This window comes from Haliotis rubra, unplaced genomic scaffold (assembly GCF_003918875.1).
Source record: "Haliotis rubra isolate DU_JTF1 unplaced genomic scaffold, ASM391887v1 Scf5, whole genome shotgun sequence".
In the NCBI taxonomy this organism is placed as follows: domain Eukaryota; kingdom Metazoa; phylum Mollusca; class Gastropoda; order Lepetellida; family Haliotidae; genus Haliotis; species Haliotis rubra.
Window position 1 is genome coordinate 2,584,288 of NW_025767190.1, and position 19,607 is coordinate 2,603,894.

A 19,607-nucleotide genomic window follows, 5' to 3' on the forward strand; every position below is an offset into this window, starting at 1 on the left:
TAAAAAGAAGTTTAATCCATAAAAAAATATCTTGGACATCAATGTACAACTTCTAAATGCCACTGAAAGACATGATGAAGTCTCGTCAATCAATGCAGATTTGGGAACCCAGTACAGTAATTATGTGTTGACCTTTAGACAAATCTGTTCACAGGATTTCCTTTCCCAGATTCAAAACCACTGGATAACTTTACCTCAACATATCATATTTCCCTGATTAAGGGTCAGACCTATACTACTTTGGGACACTCTCAATCCCTTTAGTCAGAAAGATAGTAACAGAGAATTCCAAGCAAAAAACTATGAAGCAATTAATTGAACCCCCCCGTTATTCAAGCCCCATGTTTAACTGGGGAAATATGGTACACTGTTATTATGAAACTATTTTCATCACATTTGAGACCTTAGACCTTACTTATGGCTGAGATCTCATGATGGTACGCATTCAAGAACCGATTGCTGTGTAAATCTTATTGTAATCAGGTTATAAGCAAACAAATGAAACAAATGACTCTCAAGCCTCTAAATATACCAAGAGAACTTGCTTTATGCTTGCCACTGAATAAAATCAAAACTAATAAAAACATTTTGTTATTAATACAATTAAAACAAATGCAGGACACTCAGTGAAGGGAAACCTTTGTTACAACATCTATCCATTACAAAATACACCTTGGACACGTATATCGTCCATAAATCAGTTTGAGAATATTAGAATAAAAGAATATCCATAATACCCAATGAAAGGGGAAAAAACCCACTGCTGTTGTATATTCCAAAATATACCTCAAGTGAACCTTGAGTCAAAAGAGTGTGTGAGTATTAATTCTATTTCTAAAGAACGTTTTAAACAAAATATTCAACAAAATTTCACTTCCTGGTCAAAATTTTTTAATATTTAGAATTGTAACTTTTAAATATATTTTGTACCTGTTGACAGGTAGTATTCAGCAGTAATGATAAGCTGAAAATGTTATAACAATAAATAAAAGAAGTGAGGAAGCATGACCGATGCTGAAAATCATTTACGTTTTAAATACAAATAAATGCAAGTATGACATAAAAGTACTTGTTTAATCCAAAATAAAATACTCAATATTGATATAAATGTAGATTATATGAAAAAACGGAAAAAGATTTTTTGCTTTTCAAGCCATGCATTTAATACATATATGAAAAAGAGAAACATTCTCTCACAACTATCACGTTTGATAGTCAACAGTACACTGGTAAACGAAGACTAACCACATTCATTCAATAATAAATAGCTTTTCTTTTGTAGTAATAAATATCACCATTTTATCACATAAATTACATTCAACACCTCTAAAAGAAATATGAAATTCTTCAGAAAATAATGACAAGAAAATACTAACTTGAAGAACATTTGAAAGATAAATCGATAAATAATATTTGTATAGCAAGGTTCTTTAATACTTAGGCAAGACTTTAGACAGCTAGTACCATAGAAACAGCCATGGGTACTGGTTGAACGCAACATAAGATACACGAAAATGCATAATGAATGATTCCTAGGTCAACATTGAAACACAGCAATGATATGGATATTGTTCCTGTATTGTTTCAGTAATCTGTTAACTAAAGACCATTGTTGTTTTTGAAAAAGTTTCACAAAACAGGAGCCCAAAATTGAACAAACACTGCCACAAAATTTACATGTTTTCATAACTTGTCTACAACAATTATCTACAGGTCACACAAACAAATTCCTAGATCCTGAAGTACCATGTTTCAAACCAATGGAATATTTCAATAAAAGAAGGGAATTGTTAATTAACCTTAATGATCAAGGCAATTTCTTTGCCCTAATATTTTTAAGGGCACTCATGTAACAAAGAAAAAAGCTTGGTAATTAGGTAATTACCTCTTCCGATTAACAAGATCTGCTAAATAACGCCTCAGTGGGCATGTATTGTCGTCATATTTTGTTTGCCTAGTGTTGTAAATTGCCTCACTTCTGCTGCACTGCAAGTTGTAGATGTAAGTGTTTTTATAGAAGTAACTTTAGATCTGAGACATGAGTCACCATTCCATGTCACTTTACTGTTACATTTCCAAGTATGGTATAGGGAAGGGACACAACTCTGCACCGCATGGTACTTCTGACATTGGTACACTTGCATTAGTCATATACTGACATATATAATACAGCTTTCAATATTCTTTCATAAGCAGGGTGGATATTATTTTTTCAGTGTTTAAAAAAGAATTTTAACAATTTTGGATAGCCCCTTTGCTTAATTTGCATGGGCGTAACAGAAAACCTGGGAACCAGGAATCAGTCTTAGAACAAATTAAGCCGATATCTGGCAAAGCATTTAGATATATCACACAGAGAAACTCCTATAAATGTACTGTATACTGGTCAGTGTATCTGGCCATGATGCTAGTGACTCAGTGTATGTGTAGTCTTGTAGCATGCAGTACAGAGTTGATTCAAGTTGTATTGTGTTACAGAATGTTGTATAGTTGTAACACTGTACACTGTTACAGAATGTTGTATAGTTGTAACAGTGTACACTGTTACAGAATGTTGTATAGTTGTGACACACTGTACGATGTTACATGCTGTACAATGTTATACAATGTTACACAGTGTTACAGCACATATTGTAACATGCTGTACAATGTTATACAATGTTACAAGCATGTTGTACAGTGTCGTATGAGTTTGCATAGTGGTATAACATGTAGGATGTATTATGTTGTACATAATTATATCAGGTTGTATAATGTGGTATCATGCTGTAAGGTGTTGTATATCATGTTGTATAGGATTGTACAGAGGCCCACAGAGACTGGCTGATTTTACAAGCTATAACAGTTATGTGTCAAGATATCCTAGAGGAAGAACAATGTCCAAGATGTCAGGACGTCTCACCAATTGGAAAGCACCACTTGAACTGCAGTAGAGATACTTTGACTTTACATCTCAGTCAAATATTTCATATAAATTAACCTATATTACACAATATACTAAAAGACTCCCTGTGCTATGAAGAGAAGAAGAAATTAAGTGCTCGGTTTGTATCATAGTCGGCAGCCATTGCTATGCGGACGAGTTCATCTTGTGGCACTGTGTCACCAACGATGTCACGTAGAGCATCCAGGCAGGACTCTAGGCGTGATGGATCCTCCATAAATGGTAAATCTTCAGAGGAACTTGAGGTGGATAAGTCATGGGGCTGAAATGATACACGTAAGTTAATTAGGGAGGTGAGTGCCATGTTTAAGTGAGTGAGTGAGTAAGTGTGGTTTTATGCCGCTTTTAGCAATATTCAAGCAATATCACGGCTGGGGACACCAGAAATGGGCTTCACACATTGTACCCATGTGGGGATTCAAACTTGGTTCTTCGGCGGGATGAGCCAACACTTTAACCACTAGGCTACCCAACAGCCCCGCCGTGTTTAAGATTATTACACTTCTATAGCATGCATGTTTAAGTATAAAATGGATATTTCACTCAGATACAGTACACTGACCCTTGAGTGTACCAGCCTTTGTTCTATCCCCTTAGTGCTGAGCACCAGGCAGAGTAACAACAAGTCCCTTCTTTTAACATCATGACCAGGAACTGACCATCCTTGATACTATATATATTTAACCCACTGTTGATCATGTCATAATATGAGTGAACGTGTAGAGAAGGATCGTATTTCTTTTTGTGTATGATACAATCAAATGACACCACTGATCTCACTGAAGCTAGATAGGTGTACTGTTTTTACTTGAAACCGCGGTTACTACTGTTTATAAACTAAAAATGTTGTTAATTTCACCCTTGTGTATGTTGATATCAAACATATCAGCTTTCGTCAGTAAAAAGATTCTTTATTTGTGGAGTGCAGTGGTAAGGTGTCTGCCTATCATGCTGAAGGCCCGGGTTCGATCCCCGGGGGAGGCACCTAGGTCCGGGTCCCGAGGTTGGCACATTTGCGTAGTATCCTTGGACAAGACACTTAGATCCACATTGTCTCGGTTCACCCAGCTGTAAAATTGGTGCCCGTGAGGATGTGCTGGCAATGTGAGTGTTTAGTTCACTGCGCCTGACAGGCAGCATGGCTGTATGCTCCCCATGGAGTTGAAAAAGTATCGGAAAGTACGATAGTGTCCCATGACCGGGGATAGTAATGTACGTAGTACCATGAGCAGGCAATGTGCCTCGATATGAGCGCCATATAAGCGGACTATTACTATTTATTAGTAAACTGTAAGTGAGTCAGTGCATGAGACGAGTTTGGCTGTACAAGAATACCATTAACAACAACTGGACAAACTGTACCTTACAATAACACTGTACATTTATCTCTTTCTCAGGAAAAACTATTAGATACAAACACAGCATACACATTTTAACACCAAATATCACCAAAAAGGTAAAAAGTTCAAAACAATTATTCTAAAGTCACAGCTTTTGAATTACTTGTTTTATATTTTGGTGGTTTTGTGTTGTTAAAACCATAAGCTGTTCTCCTCACCCTGTCCATGAGATCTATGTTGGTCATCAGCTCATCCACCTCACTCACACTGGACATAGAGCTGGGTGTGTCCACCATGGGTCCGGCACGTAACCGAGCTGTCCGCGGCTCCAGGCTGCCAGAAACACAAAACACAAGGAATATAACATACTTATATCGACTGAACTGACTTACTGTATACTTCAAACTGTCCCGAGAATTACACTGGTTAATACAGTGTCTTTCTGTCTAAGACAAAGTAAAATCATGATTTACCGGGTTTGGTTTTCATATCTTCATACAACACATAGTATCAGCGATAATACAATGTTGATGGCAGCCTTTAGATAACTGAATCTGGTCCAGCCAAGCTAGTAATGAATATTATGAAATCCTGGCTTCCAACATCAGCAATTGGCGCAAAAGAAAACTGTGTGAGTCAATCACCATAAGAAGATTAGTGCCTGAGATCAACAGAGATCAAGGGGTTTACCTCCCCAGCGACTGGTTCATCACCCAGAAATCATAGACTCTCAAACTTTATCTGCTTTTACCACTCTGCTATGTAAACACACCCTTGCCCTTATTGTAATAACATACCCTATCATTGTATTCTGCTCTTTGATCTCACTGCATCGTTGTACATACTTATTTATATCTCCTTCCCCCCCCTTGCGCTTGTATATACTCAATTTACATATCTGGCTTCCTGTACATCTATATATATACTGTACTGTTCACTATCACCATTATCCGCCTGAAGAAGGGGGCAAGAACTAGCCCAGAAACGTTGTGAAAAATTAATCAAGAAGTTGTTATCCATAAGATTTGTCTTGTATTACTACACCAACTTCTAAATGCCTTTGAAGAATTTCATTATGAGTAACAGTCATTGGGGTAAGTGTATGAAGACATGTAAGTTCCCTGAACAACAAACAAGGGTTGACCACTCCCAGATGTCAGTTACAAAGATACTGACATAACTGACTCTGATTGTCAGTACAGAAGCATACAAAATGTGCATGGGAAAACCTTAGTATTATAGCTATAGTGAGTTGAGACACAGGACATCTCAACTACATGTGTAATGGCACTTCCCCTATTATCAAGTACAAAATGTCTTCTACATCTCAGTCAGTATTAGACCAGTGGTTAAACACATGACAACTGATCCTGCCAAGGACCAACTGCTCCCCACTTCAGTTAGTTGGAAACACTCTGCTCAGATTTGGCTGTGTTTGACACCCAACTGATGCTTAGTGATTGACATAACTGGCCCTGCATCCACAAAGTTCCATGTACTGACCCATGCCAGGCAATGGCGTCCTCAACCTCAGCCTGAAGATGTTCAGGCAGATCCTCGAAGAGACCTCGCTGTCCGCTAGGCCTTGGTGCTCACTGATGTAATGCAAGGACGTCTCCTGCAAAACACAAAACATAATCACAATCACATTTATCTTTTCTTGTGACTATCATAAACAGTTTCTTCAACAGCTACAAATTAAATGCTTAGTATGCTTTTAATGCAAAAAGGAGGGGTTTTCAATTGTTTGAAGAAAGTCTTCATTGGGGAACATACATGCATTTTCTGCTGCTGAAAATGTCCTGTGACTGTTGTAATAATGTTTTGATAAAAGATAATGCACAAATAAAACATGCATTTTTATCTGTTAAAAAAGATATTTGGCTTAATTTTCTGTTCTCTCATTTCATCTCGAAATATGGGGGCGGTGGGGTAGCCTAGTGGGTAAAGCGTAAGCTTGACACACTGAAGAATCGGGTTCGATTCCCCACATGGGTACAATTAGGGAAGCCCATTTCTGGTGTTGGTGGAATATTGCTAAAAGCGGCGTAAAACCATACTCACTCACTCATCTCCAAATGCCAGAATTGTTGTCAGAATGTTATAAGACAAAGGCAGGTAACTCTTGCCATACTACAGAAGCAGTTTGTTTCTCTTGTTTCTTCTCTAATCCAAATGGCAGAATTGTTTTCCAAATGTAAGAAATGTGTATGACAGGGGAAGATAACTTCAATCTACAGTGGCAGTTTCAAAATGTAATTTTTTAAGTAAAATTGATATTTTATACTTATCCTGACTCATGATCTTTGCTTATCTCCCTTTCCCTTTCGCATGGTAGTGGAACACTTGAATCCCTTGAAGTTCCCCAAGCGGACGTACAATACTCACCCACGAGTTACCTCCCTTTGCCCTTTCCCGCGCAAACCAGTCATGTGACGCGCCTTACTTGTCACTCTCTCCTGATTTTCTGCCCATGCACTTGGATCTGCTGTGAAATCTCAAGTGTCTTCAACGGGGAGGCTGGGAGGGCTTGTTCGTCATGAGTCAGGATAAGTATAAAATATCAATTTTACTTAAAAAATTACATATTTTTCCTTATCCTGATTCATGATCTTTGCTTATAGAATCCGTCGGAGTTGGTGGTGGGTCAAGCCACTGGATTCAACAGCTGTCCTTAGATACGTCCTGTATCCCCCCCATGGGAACTGCAAACGGCATTTCCGTGGTCCTATTCTTCCAACTTGTGTAGTAACTCGGGGGGACCACTCCTTGTCTTACTTCAATCTCAGACAAGTTGAATCATGCTAATTCGTGTGGTTATAGATAAACTAGTATTCTCCTGTACTAGATATCTTATAACAACCCATGGATTATGATAAGGTCTTTATCATAAATGAGTTCGCGATCCTTTATGTGCAGGTAAGGTCATTACCCTTTTGGATCTTAATCACTCATGCTAGTCTGTCCTAGACTGTAGCATGGACTTTCAAACTAATACTTTTCCTAGTAAAAGTCATCTACAAGTCAACGTGATAAAGGGTGAGATTTCAACTCAGCCTTTGAGGAACCGTTAGTAGCTGTGCTACAAATGAGAGGCCCAAATTGGTGAATGCCTGAGACGTCTTCAGTGGCTATGTCTCGGAGGTAGTGGTTGGCAAACACTGTGTCCGACTTCCAGAAGCAGCCCTCCATTATTGTCGGTATAGAGCAATTTCCATGTAGAGCTAGTGTTGACGCCAGTGCTCTAACTTCGTGTGGGTTGGAAGTTCTAGGAGGTTCTAGTCCTGCTGCTTTATAGGCTCTCAGTATGACGGCTCTCATCCAAAACGATATCATTCTCGAGACCTCTGTCATCGTCTCTGTAGATAACGAGATGAATAGGCGCTTGAACTTTTTGCCTCCTTGTCTTAGTCCTTTGAAGATATATCTTCAGAGCTCTGACTGGACACAAGGATAAATCACTACATCCTCTGGGCCGAGGATTGTAGATAGCACTGGTACCTGGAACTGTCTATCTGGTTGGCCAGGTAGTTGGTTCTTGGCGATGAAGTCCCATCTAAGTCTTAGATGTACTGCCTCATTTCGCTCTGCGTTGAATCTAGTTCCGCTGAAGTCCAGTGCATGTATCTCTGATATTCTTGCTGCTATGGCTAACGCTAGCAGGAACAGAGTCTTTTGTGTCATCAACTCGAAGGTTGTTGATGTAAAGGTTTGTAGGCATCACTGGTGATGAAGTCCCATCTAAGTCTTAGATGTACTGCCTCATTTCGAAGGTCTAGTGTTGATGTAAAACAGGTTCAAAGTCTTTTGTGTCATCCCTGGTGAGTTGTGATGTAGAGTGTTCGTAGGCATCCCTGGTGAGACTTCCTCTGCTTCCTCTTCTGGTCTAGCTCTGGAACTTTTGTCAGTTTGATGCCTGTTATCATGGTGATCACTGAACTGATGGCAGCGAGGTATGTAGATAATGTCGAACCTTTAAGGTGTCTCGTCTGTCTCAGATGACACAGGTATTCCGCCACTTGAGGATGAGTCGTTTTTATCGCAGTGAAGTTCTTCCGCCTTGCATAAGGTTCAAACTTCAGCCACTTGTCGTCGTATAGACTGCGAGTTGATCTGCGTGGCATAGCGATACTGCTTGGCTGCTCTGGCAGAGTATCCTCTCTTCGTCAAGCATGCTTTGATACGGTCCATACGTGTAACTGGAACACTGCTGGGTTCCCATGTGCTTGCTTGGTGTGCGGATGTACTAGGAGGTTCGGTCACTCTGGTAGTCCACCAGAGTAGATACCTCTTGAGGTTGTCTGGTAGCGAGATGGGATCGACGCTGTCTAGATGTTTTGTCAGGAATCGCTGCAACGGCCTCAGTTGTAATCTTCCTGTACGGGTTAAGTCTTGTGCTGAGGTTAGTAGACCCAGTAGAACTTGCCATGATCGTAGTGTAAACGGAGAGATGAATGCTTGTGGTATCATGGCTTGTATCTTAACCCAACGACCTTCTGGGATGACAATACGGTTCTCTGTTGTGATGATTCCCAGCAATAGAAGATCTTGTTGATTCTAACTGCAACTTCATCAGGTTAATTAGCCATCCTAGTTTCGTGAGCAACTTAATTGTGAGGTTCAGCTGCTGTTAAAGTTGATTGGCACTTTGAAGAAAACTGCATGCCGTCGTCCAGATACCCGACACTGCATAGACCTCGATGTCATTGATCGGTGCCGATAGTCTTGATTATTTCTATGAATAATAATCATAAAGCCGACAATATTCCAAACCGTAGGATCTTCCATCGGAAGTGCTAACCTCTGATTGCAGTGATGATACATCATTCTTCCCCTCTATACAGAGGCAATCTGTGTTGATCAGCATACTTCGAAGCGTTGTCTATTTATAGCACAGCTGGGTGCAGTGTAGCCTCGCCGGGGACAGGCACTCATGCCGACTTTCCTCAGCAACAACTTCCAAAATAAATCTTGTTTATGCTGCTGTGAAGGGTAGACATCTATCAGATTCCCCAGATGATAACAGGCCATAGTTGTATACTGTTTACATGGCTGTCGATGAAGTAATCCCCTGTACCTCGTCTTTGTTTACAAGTCAGTAAACTTTCTGCTGCTTGCTCCGTCAGTGGGAGGCGTCGTCTGACGTGGACCAATCAGCTTCCGAGCGTGACATCACCAGTCTTGGTTGAGTAAAAGCGCGCGTACCTCTACGCCGCTCATATAAACCTCTTGAATAAGGGTTGATCCAGGCGTAAATTCTTGTTCAGTGATATAAATCACCTCTTCCCACTGTAGATAATATAAGCCAGCATGATGAAGTAGGCTGTCAAGACTTATATCTGCAAAACTTGATATATCAGCTTGATAGGTGATATCATCTTGAAGTCACAGTCATCAGCATATATGCAGTACGTCTCAGATGGGTTGGAGTGAGTGAGTGAACGACAATTTCCGCGAGGCCATCTGCTACCCGGTATATATCTCCGCATCCGTGTAGATGAAGGGATTCTTTCATCAAGTAGGTTGTCGTTTAAACCTGAACCTATATAGGTGTAAGGTTCATACCGGTTGTAGAGTTGAGCAGGCTGCAAACTGTAGAGATCGCACATGTTGTAGATCTTTTTGTTGAGTTGACGTAAACATTCTGCCTGTTGACCTAAGGTTCTTAAACCTTGGATTCGCGAACCCTGTAGATGTCTTGTAGATCTGAGAGTTCACAAACCCTGTAGATGTCTGCGTTCGTTTGTCATCATGCATCTGATAAGAGAGGATGTCGTCTGTATCTTTAGATGGTGACAGCAGATTCAGGCCGTTAGCTATCCAGCTGTAATCTCTGGATCAGGAAACACAAGGTCTTCTTGTTGTTCCTGTAGTGGTTGTTGAATAGAGCTGATACTGCGCTGTTCATCTGCCTGTGAATCTGCATTCCCTCGTGTGCTGTCCTTTTGCGAACCCTTCTCAGATGATTCCCCTCTTTGTGAACCTTTATCTTTGGAAAGATGAGTTAGCGAACCTCTAGATGACTCATCATCCTTTCGCGAACCCTTGTAATGACAGCTGTACATTCGCGAACCCTTGTAAGGAGAGCTGTGCCTTCGCGAACCTTCTACCGCCGATTCATTACTTCGTGACTTCGAATAATGAGAGCTGTGCTTTCGCGAACGTCTGCTCTGCAGGCTGCCACTGTAGGATGATCTATGCTCATGCGATGATCTGTGGTGTGAGCTTTGCGAACCTCTATGATGTGGTGAATAGCTTCGCGAACGTCTGCGAGATCTAGATCTGGAGCGACTTGAAGATGATGACGTCCAGACTCGTTGCTCTGCTGCGTCTGGAGTTTGACGATCTCTCTGCAGATGACTGCGGGTTCGCAGAAGTAGATTGTTGAGTGAACGTTTGCAGAGGTGTACGTTCGCGAACGTTATCTCTCACTGCCGATGTCTACGTAGAGGGTTGACTGAGGCCTGTATCTTCCTGCAGCTAAGAGGCTTCGCCGAGCATGTGTTTCTTCCGCGAACCTCCGCTCCATCATGGACATCATCTGGTTGGTGAACTGCGTCATAAACTCGTCAGGGTCGAAGTTCTAGGTTGTCTGAAGACGTAGCGTTCGCAAACGCTGAAGTCTTGAGTACCCCTGGTTCACTGCGTTGAGATGCTGGAGGTAGATCATCAGATCAGAACACGATGAAAACATGACTCAAAGTCAATAAATTTCAACAAATTTGTACAGATACGACATCGTAATTATAAACAAAACCATACACAGCTTAATTAAGAAGAATAGGCCTAAATATAAATGATAGATTGCCGTATACGGGACTCGGTGCTCGCCCAACCATCCGCTTGGGCGAAAAGGGAGAGAGTGACAAGTAAGGCGCGTCACATGACTGGTTTGCGCGGGAAAGGGCAAAGGGAGGTAACTCGTGGGTGAGTATTGTATGTCCGCTTCGGGAACTTCAAGGGATTCAAGTGTTCCACTACCATTCGAAAGGGAAAGGGAGATAAGCAAAGATCATGAGTCAGGATAAGGAAAAATTATATATTTCAAGACTTCCAGCAACACTTCATTTTTATTACATGCATCTTATGCATAAGGAAATGCACACGTGAGGAAAACATGTGGTTGTGAGGTCATAGATGATAAGAGTTAATAGATGAGTACTCACTCTGAGGTATTTACAGTGCAGTTGGTCAGCCAGGCTGAGCAGGTATAGGGCTGTCTCATCATCAATGTGGTGTTTCAGAGCATGTTCACACACTGACTTGAGGCTGTCCATCTGCAATAACAGCACATGAGAAGCCTAGCATCTAGCACCACATGACACTCTCATTCAGATGAGTACTGCGCTCCATTTCAACATAATAGTAAAAACAATTACAAAACAGTTTAGCATGTTTACATACTCATCAGCATACTCTAACAGCTGTTAAAACAAAGTTGCGCAGCCACTAATGGCTGCTAGTAGTTTTGGAGGACACAATTGGTAGGATAATCTACAATAACAGTCAATAATGCTGGTTTCATAGCACTCAAATAGCTTTGAGGATTATGTACAGCTGAGTGGAATATAAGGATGTACGTAGCTTGTATCAATCATCCACTGGTATGGAACATATTCTTATATACAATGGATGGTGATGTTCTTACCTCATATCTATCACAGAGGGTGGTCATATCAGCCAGCTCTTCTGTTGACAACTCGTTTGTCTCCAACTGGCCGCTATATAAATACTCCAAGAACAGTTGGAATAGCACAGGATTTGTATCATGAACTGTAATTTTTCTGCAAAGGAGAAAATTATTCAATAGATATTTGTTATTTAAATCCCAGTGAATGTTCACCCCTTCTGAAAAACTATAAAACAGGTTTGGCATCTTCCATATTTTCAAAGTAGAATTTGAGGTCTATTCTCAGGCTAGTACTTTTGCAAATCAGTACTAACAGAGTTACTTCCCTTTGCCCTTGGCATAACAGCTGCCAATGTCCATGTGAGTTCCTGGGTACTGTATTATGACATCAGGTTTGAGTATAACATCAGTGTTCATTCTCAACCAGATCTACAGTTTCCTTACTTGTGTATAGACTCCTTCATGCCACTAAGAAGTGCTCGACGGAACCAGTCGCACCGTGCTGCGATGATGACGCAGTGAGCTCGCACCTCCTTCACTTCCACCTCCCCCTCATCTGTCCTCTCCACTGGCTCCCCCCCATGTGTGTGGTCAATCACAATGTCTCCACCCTCTGATGCATACAATAGAAGCAATGGCATTAGTTTAGATAGAATAGCTTCATTTGGGATATTTCGCATAGTAATGTCAACACATGTCAGGCAAAACTGAGATTTGTATTGTCACAGATTCTTATTTTCTCAAACTCTGTAACATAAATGAGTGAGTTAAATTTTACGCCGCACTCAATATTCCAGTTTTATGGCGAAGGTTTGTAAATAAACGAGTCTGGACCAGACAATCCAGTGATAAACAGCATGAGCATTGATCTACACAATTAGGATACAATGACATGTGCCAACCAAGTAAGAGAGCCTGACCACCCAATCCTGTTAGTTGCCTCTTACAACAAGCATGGGTTACTGAAGATCAATTCTAACCCAGATCTTCATGGGTCTAACTTGAATGACATAAAAGTAAGCAAAATTGGCAAATACCAGTATTGGTCCTGTTATCAGTACCTACACACAGATAGAGTATAATGAGTTGGGAATATGAGCTATTCCAACAGGGAATGTTAACTGATATGCACTGCAGATTCAGGGAAAATATCAGCCTCTGATCAAGTCTACATAAATCAGAGTATACATCAGTGGCATGTAAATGGCAAGAGGTAAGGACTGTTGAACTAGAACGTCTACGCCATAAACCTTACCATGCACAACCTCTATTTCAAAGGTCATATCGGTCTTTTCTCCTTTACGTAGCAGTTCCAGCGCCCTCTTGGCTGTCCGGCTGTCTCGGGCATACGGGGGGATGCATAGGGATTCTATTGAGCTGAGCTGCAAGGTTGGAAACACCTCATTACTTGATTGATCTGATACCAGGTTGCAGGGTTAACTACCAGCATGGCGAAGGAAAGAGGAAAACTCCAAGGAACCTTACACATCAGTTCCATTTATCTTTATTTTATTGTTCATATACATCCAATATAAGTGTGCCAGGGTCATTCAGTCTAGATAGTTGGCTGAAATCTAGCACAGACGGGATTCTAGACAAACATGTGGTTGAAACCATGACACTTGCACATAATTAAACCTCACACTGTAAACAACCAGACAATGTGCTGTGTTCCTATGGAGACACTGTAAACAACCAGACAATGTGCTGTGTTACTATGGAGACACAGTAACCAACCAAACAATGTCATGTGTTACTATGGAGACACAGTAACCAATCAGACAATGTGCTGCGTTCCCATGGAGACTGACCTGAGCATACTTTGTGGGTCCGTGACTCTGTCTACCTCCCCCTGCCCCGCTGCTGTCCTGACTGGCATCCGGTGACGTCAAACCCAGGGATGCCAGTGACGCTGTGAACTGGTCCCGGTTGGCAATGTCACAGGCTTGGTCGATGAGATGCTGCAGAGTGGACTTGTTGGCCAACACTTTGCCGAGACCCCAGGCCTATACACAAGAAACAGGTACCATTGATCTTTGTTAGTCCGGTATAATGTCTCATTATATAGATACAACATGACCAACAGCCATCAGCTGAAGTTGGGGTTCCCAGCTAATGGAGGCCTGACTATTCAGTTTCATTGCTTGCATACATACTTCTACCATAATCATTCAAACAATTTTATCTTCATGATATTTGCACTTTTAAACTCCATGTAGGTATCCAATAGAATGAGCTGATCATGTGACCAATGACCTTCAGGGCAGCTTGGTTTGTATGATACCCAGGGAGTAGAAAGTGAGTGAGTGAGTTTAGTTTTACACCACTTTTAGCAATACTCCAGAAATGGGCTTCACACATGTGGGGAATCGAACCCGGGTCTTCGCCATGACGAGCAAACACTTTAACCACTAGGCTACCCAACCGCCCCAGTGAGTTGAGCAGAACTGTACAACCGATCCACAGACTGAGGTAATAATTTATCGCTTTAAGCAGAACATCCAGCACGGAAAAGCACAGCATGAAGATTTGACTATTATTATTGGTCATGATTTTGTTACTTACATCAACATTATCAACATCAGAGATTATAAGTGCCACATGTGGTTTCTCTTTATCCTACTGAAGAAGAGTTCTGACACACCTACGTCACAGTCTGATTAACAATTTAACCAACATGACAGCATCAGTTTAATGATGATGAAGTTTAACACATAGGCCCCAGGAAAATATTCCTTGAATGATGCAATACACAACTGTGGAGGTGAGGTGAGGTGAAATTGGGTTTAACGTCGTGCTTGAGAATATTTCGCTCACATGACGACGTGCATGCTTGTGGATGTGTATGTGTGGCTGCTTGTACTAGCCCAGACTGAAGCTGGTTTTATAGTGCTAGCCCACTGAGATACCATGCCACAGTGAAGCATGAATACCCCACTCAGACACATTATACTGACTCCGAGCCGACCAGTCCTTGTTGTACCCATTAATGCAGAGCGCCAGGCAGGGACCAACAAGTACCATATTTTAATGTCTTTCGGTATGACGCGGTCAGGGATCGAACCCGCGACCTTCCGCTCTCCGGGCGAACACTCTAACCACTACACCACAGAGGCGGTCACACAACTGTGGATATAACTATGATATAAGATTAACTTACAACTTTTGATGTGCCAAGTTTGAACAGATATTTCCACTCTCTCCATGTGACCTTTTCATCCAAGGCCGCCATTAGCTCCTCAAGACGCACCAGGAAGAAGGGCACCTGGAACAGTCAGTGTCACTAGTGTTCAGGGGAGACAACTCCACACACCAGGATGTAATACATGCGCTGACAAATTATTGATCCTCACATTTCCCTAGCACAACATTGATTTATGTCAGTCCTAACTACATCAACACCTCTGAGGCAAATGGGGCACAGGTCCTGAGGAATAAACCCTGTTAATTGCACTAAAAACTGCAAAAAACATGTTTAAGCTAATACTGGAGATAGTGAAAGATAACTATGAGCTGTTATTCAGTTGCCTGGACCTTCACTCACCTCATCAATTACTTGTTCCAGGTTTTTTGAGACTGACCTCACTTTCTCTCCATGTGTCATCATACCAAAGTTTTCTCTGAACACAGAAAACATAAGAAAGACAGCAACAAGAATCTTCTGACTGACTGACTGACAGATTCCAGCAACATCACGGCAACAAAAATGGGCTTCACAAATTGTACCCATGTGAGACAGCAAACCAAGGCTAATCTTCTGACATCTTTAACATAATTAACATAAACACAGTATTCCTAGTTGTTACAGACAGTGATCAGTCCATCACAATGCATGTATCTCTGTCTGCCAACTTTATACTCATGGGGTGGCACTACAAATAGAAACATGCAGTCATATAAGTCACAGTGCAAGGATCCTGTTTTCTCCCCCTATAGCCCTGCCATGAGGACGTGTTGCAGTTGTGTTATTCTGGCTTTTTATTTATTCCTATCACCCTTAAAATTCTTTTCATCAATCCTCATCACATCTTCATTTTATATTCATATTTGTTCTTCATACTGAACTCCAGCAAGAGGTGTGAACAAAATATACACTGTCATGTCATGCCATACCTTTCACCCTAAAAACATATTGGACTTTTAAACCCACGTGGTCAACGTATGGGTAGTTGCATACTTATCTCGTACGTCACACGAGTGTCATATTGCGTTGACCTGTGTCGTAACGACTTGACCTGAGCTAGCGATTGGATTGGATTACCGATGACCTCTCAGTTAGGTCATGTTCTGACGTAACTATTTTTTCATTCATAACAAACACGTGAATTCATTCATTCTACAACTTATATGCATTGTGGGAATGTAAACATTGCGAACGTTGCCGTGTCGCTGTTTAATTGTGAGTCGAACTGAGACATTATATCCATCGAAAAACATAAAAGCTATGTTTTCACCAGTGATGTTAGCCGAGTGAAGCAACTGCAAACCAAGAAATGGGGTGCTACGGAGTAGTTTACTGTAGGAGGCTGTACGAGGCAATGACAACATGCATGCATCGTGATGTCGGTTACCAAGGTAGTGACATCAATACAGTGTGACGTCATGCAAATATTGTACTACAGTACAAAACTCTTCCGCAACCTCTTTATGAAACTGGTTTCGGTTTGAAACCAGAAAAATAACAAAAAATACGCTATTTGTCAATTTAATGCATGTAGGACGTGGGTAATAAATAAAATACCACACTCGGTCTCATTACATACGAGTTATACGAAACTCGTGACCTTCCTATGGTATCTGACCAAGCGAAAGCGACGTCAAATACCATAAGAAGGTCACGAGTTTGGTATGCAATGAGACCGAGTGTAGTATTCTCTATGTGGCAGTCTTTCAAATTTGCCAGTCATTCAAAAAATTTCAATTAGGTTACGCAACTCTGGTTATACCAAGGTCAGTACAGGGGGATTTTAACCTTCAGATATCCCAAATTAACTAGCACACTCATCATGGCAAGAGCATTGCCTTCAATCAGACATAACTTACTTCTTCTGCATTAGATGTGTGAAGCTGGCTGATGTCCTGTCATGGAAGTTCTTCAGTTTCTTGAGCTCTTTCATGTGCAATGCCTGGAAATTCCATTATTAAAAACTCCATAAACATATGGATGGAATAATAGCATTTTTAAAATTAAAACATGTAATTGATACAGTAAACCCAACACAACTGTTATCCTCTAATAGCCCTATCATAATGTTAAGTATGAATACAATGAACTCGTTGACCCTTTTGTTTGCAAACAAACATGTCGGACATCGGCAATTTCTACCTCGGCGGCATTTTTGATGTTTTTGAAGTAAAATGCGAATAGTTTGAAGAAGAATTTCTTCATCCTAATCCCAGTGAAGAAACTACGAAGCAGGAAAATTTGTCAGCAGCGCAAAAGCAGCAGTATTCAAACCGGGTCTAGACCAGGCATGACGTCGACAACACACGTCGGCCCATGCGTCCTAACCTGACCGCTTCAGCCGTAATGCCCAGTCCTTCCACTTCCACTGTCCATGTAACCCACATAAAACGTGGCATGTCAGGTCTTTTCCAAATTGGGAATAGTTGGGGTGGTTATCAACAATTATTTCCGTGAATAAACTTAGCGGCGACTAAACATACAGAGTTCACGGCTTGAATTGGCGCAAGTCGATTGTCATACAGTAGGGGAGATCAATAATTCACTTGAGAAAAATCAAATAATTGTACTTGCTCACAGTATAAACTGTATTTTTCTTATTTATGTATGCTACTTGTTACAAATACAAGCATACTGGTTCCTGAAATAAAGCATTTATGTTGTTGAAAATGTCTTATCTTGTTCATTACACAACCTGTCCCTCAACGGGACGATTCCAAGCGATTTCCAGGAAAAAGGCCCCTTCATGCCTTGTGTTCTTGCACGCCAAACACTTCGGTTTTAAAAGACTTATGAGTCGTGCTAGAATGAAGATAAAGCTGCTCTGTTTACAATTTTGTGGTCCTTTATCGTTGATTTAAGACTGCTAAATGTTTAATTTACGCTAACGCGTTCGGTTGTTAAATTACATTTAGTGGTCTTAAATCAACAATAAAGGACAGCAAAATTGAAAACAGAGTAGCTTAGTCTTCTAATTCAAGACCATTGCACTGGTTTTACAGCCTAGGATCAAAGAGCCCTGATCCAGTAGTGATTGAGTCAGTTGGGTCTCTCCGGCTTTAACCAGTATTTCAGCATCATGATAGGGGACAGCCTGGTGTGATGCAGGTTCCAGATGTAAACTATGATTATGTGTATGGTACTTGCAAACCAAGAAAAATAAGCAGGGTGAACTGGGATTTGAACACACAATCATAGGTTTCTGGCATGACTAAGGGAGTTAACTCTGCCCAGCTAACTGCAGTACCAAGATAACTGAGCCACCCAAACTACCTTATCTAGACTGAAGCACCGATCACTTGCACTGTCGAGAAGTATCCCTATGCCCGGATTTCAATTTATCCGCGACTCGTCCGGTTAACTGAGGACTGTGTTGTTTTTTCCGGATTTCTTTTTTTGTACTGTGAAATATGGGTAATACACGATACAAGAGAGCACATGTTTTCCTGTTTTCCCTTGGAGTTGATAAGCACTTGACTGAGAAGTGCCCTGATAGATTTTTCATGCACTGTACCCTTCTGTCACAGACTCACATTTTTTAGTGCCTTTCCTAACACGTCTCCAACATGCCCCTTTTTATGTTTGTCTGATTTTTCTGACTTCTCGGACGTGTTGCTGGAGGTGATGACCTTGTCAAGGGCATCCTTGGTCTCCACAGCGAAGCGGAAGATCAGGTCCAGTGTTGTCTCAAGCTGAGCCAGGAATCAATATTGTTACGAATAGGGTATGACACACAAGTCACCATTGATGATTTGTTGAATTCGGCATAATAGTTTACAAGACTTGCAGTTAAATATCTACCAGGTGCAAAAGGGTATTCATACTTATTTTCAGCATCATAAATATCTGAATGTCTTAACTGTGGCTACCTCAATGAGACCGGACATAAAAGCGACACATAGCACATTAACCATTATAAACAAAATTACACAAATTGCATGCATCATACTCAGATCAAACGAGCAGACTTATTCATATCAAATCATCATACTTTGAAATATTCCTCCTATTTTGCACTTGACTAAATGCACATAAACATCAAGAATAGCTGTATCATTCAATTATTAAATAAAGTAGAAACTGTGGACAGGCCTGACCTCAGGCACAAGGTAGGTGGCGATCTCGTTCCTCTGGGGAGCACTGAGACTGGATGTGTGTTGCTTGATGACCTCCAGGAACTTGTGGAGCTGGTTCATAAATACTGGTAACCTGCAAACATCAACCCCATAGACTCACACGATAATCTAAATGTGGCCATGCAAGTGGTTTATATAGAGGTTTTGTTCACTGACTGTTCCACGTCCTGACAGTGTATCAGGAGTGACATCGTCTTTGTCAAAATTAACACAAGTGCCTAAATATTCTCTGTGTAATTAAAAGTGGTGCCCAAATAATATGATCTGTGTAATTAAAAGAGGTGCCAAAATATTATCCTCTGTTTATCATATTCTTAAGGGTGAAATACTGTAAATATTGGTGAAAATAAAAATGGTATTTTCACTGAGTAGA

The 19,607-nt window shown here is 40.9% G+C and overlaps 1 protein-coding gene across 1 annotated transcript in view; it reads right to left on the reverse strand.

The window, feature by feature from the left end:
* Positions 1-19,607, reverse strand: part of LOC124291682 — a 43,302-nt gene that overhangs the window by 1,728 nt on the left and 21,967 nt on the right. The window contains 14 exon segments of the mRNA XM_046728732.1: positions 72-3,206; positions 4,503-4,617; positions 5,788-5,846; positions 5,849-5,902; positions 11,451-11,561; positions 11,933-12,068; positions 12,359-12,527; positions 13,170-13,296; positions 13,726-13,920; positions 15,075-15,179; positions 15,459-15,534; positions 16,958-17,040; positions 18,632-18,790; positions 19,196-19,307. Of these exon segments, the coding sequence (XP_046584688.1) occupies positions 3,015-3,206; positions 4,503-4,617; positions 5,788-5,846; positions 5,849-5,902; positions 11,451-11,561; positions 11,933-12,068; positions 12,359-12,527; positions 13,170-13,296; positions 13,726-13,920; positions 15,075-15,179; positions 15,459-15,534; positions 16,958-17,040; positions 18,632-18,790; positions 19,196-19,307 (1,693 nt within the window). The 3' untranslated portion in view covers positions 72-3,014.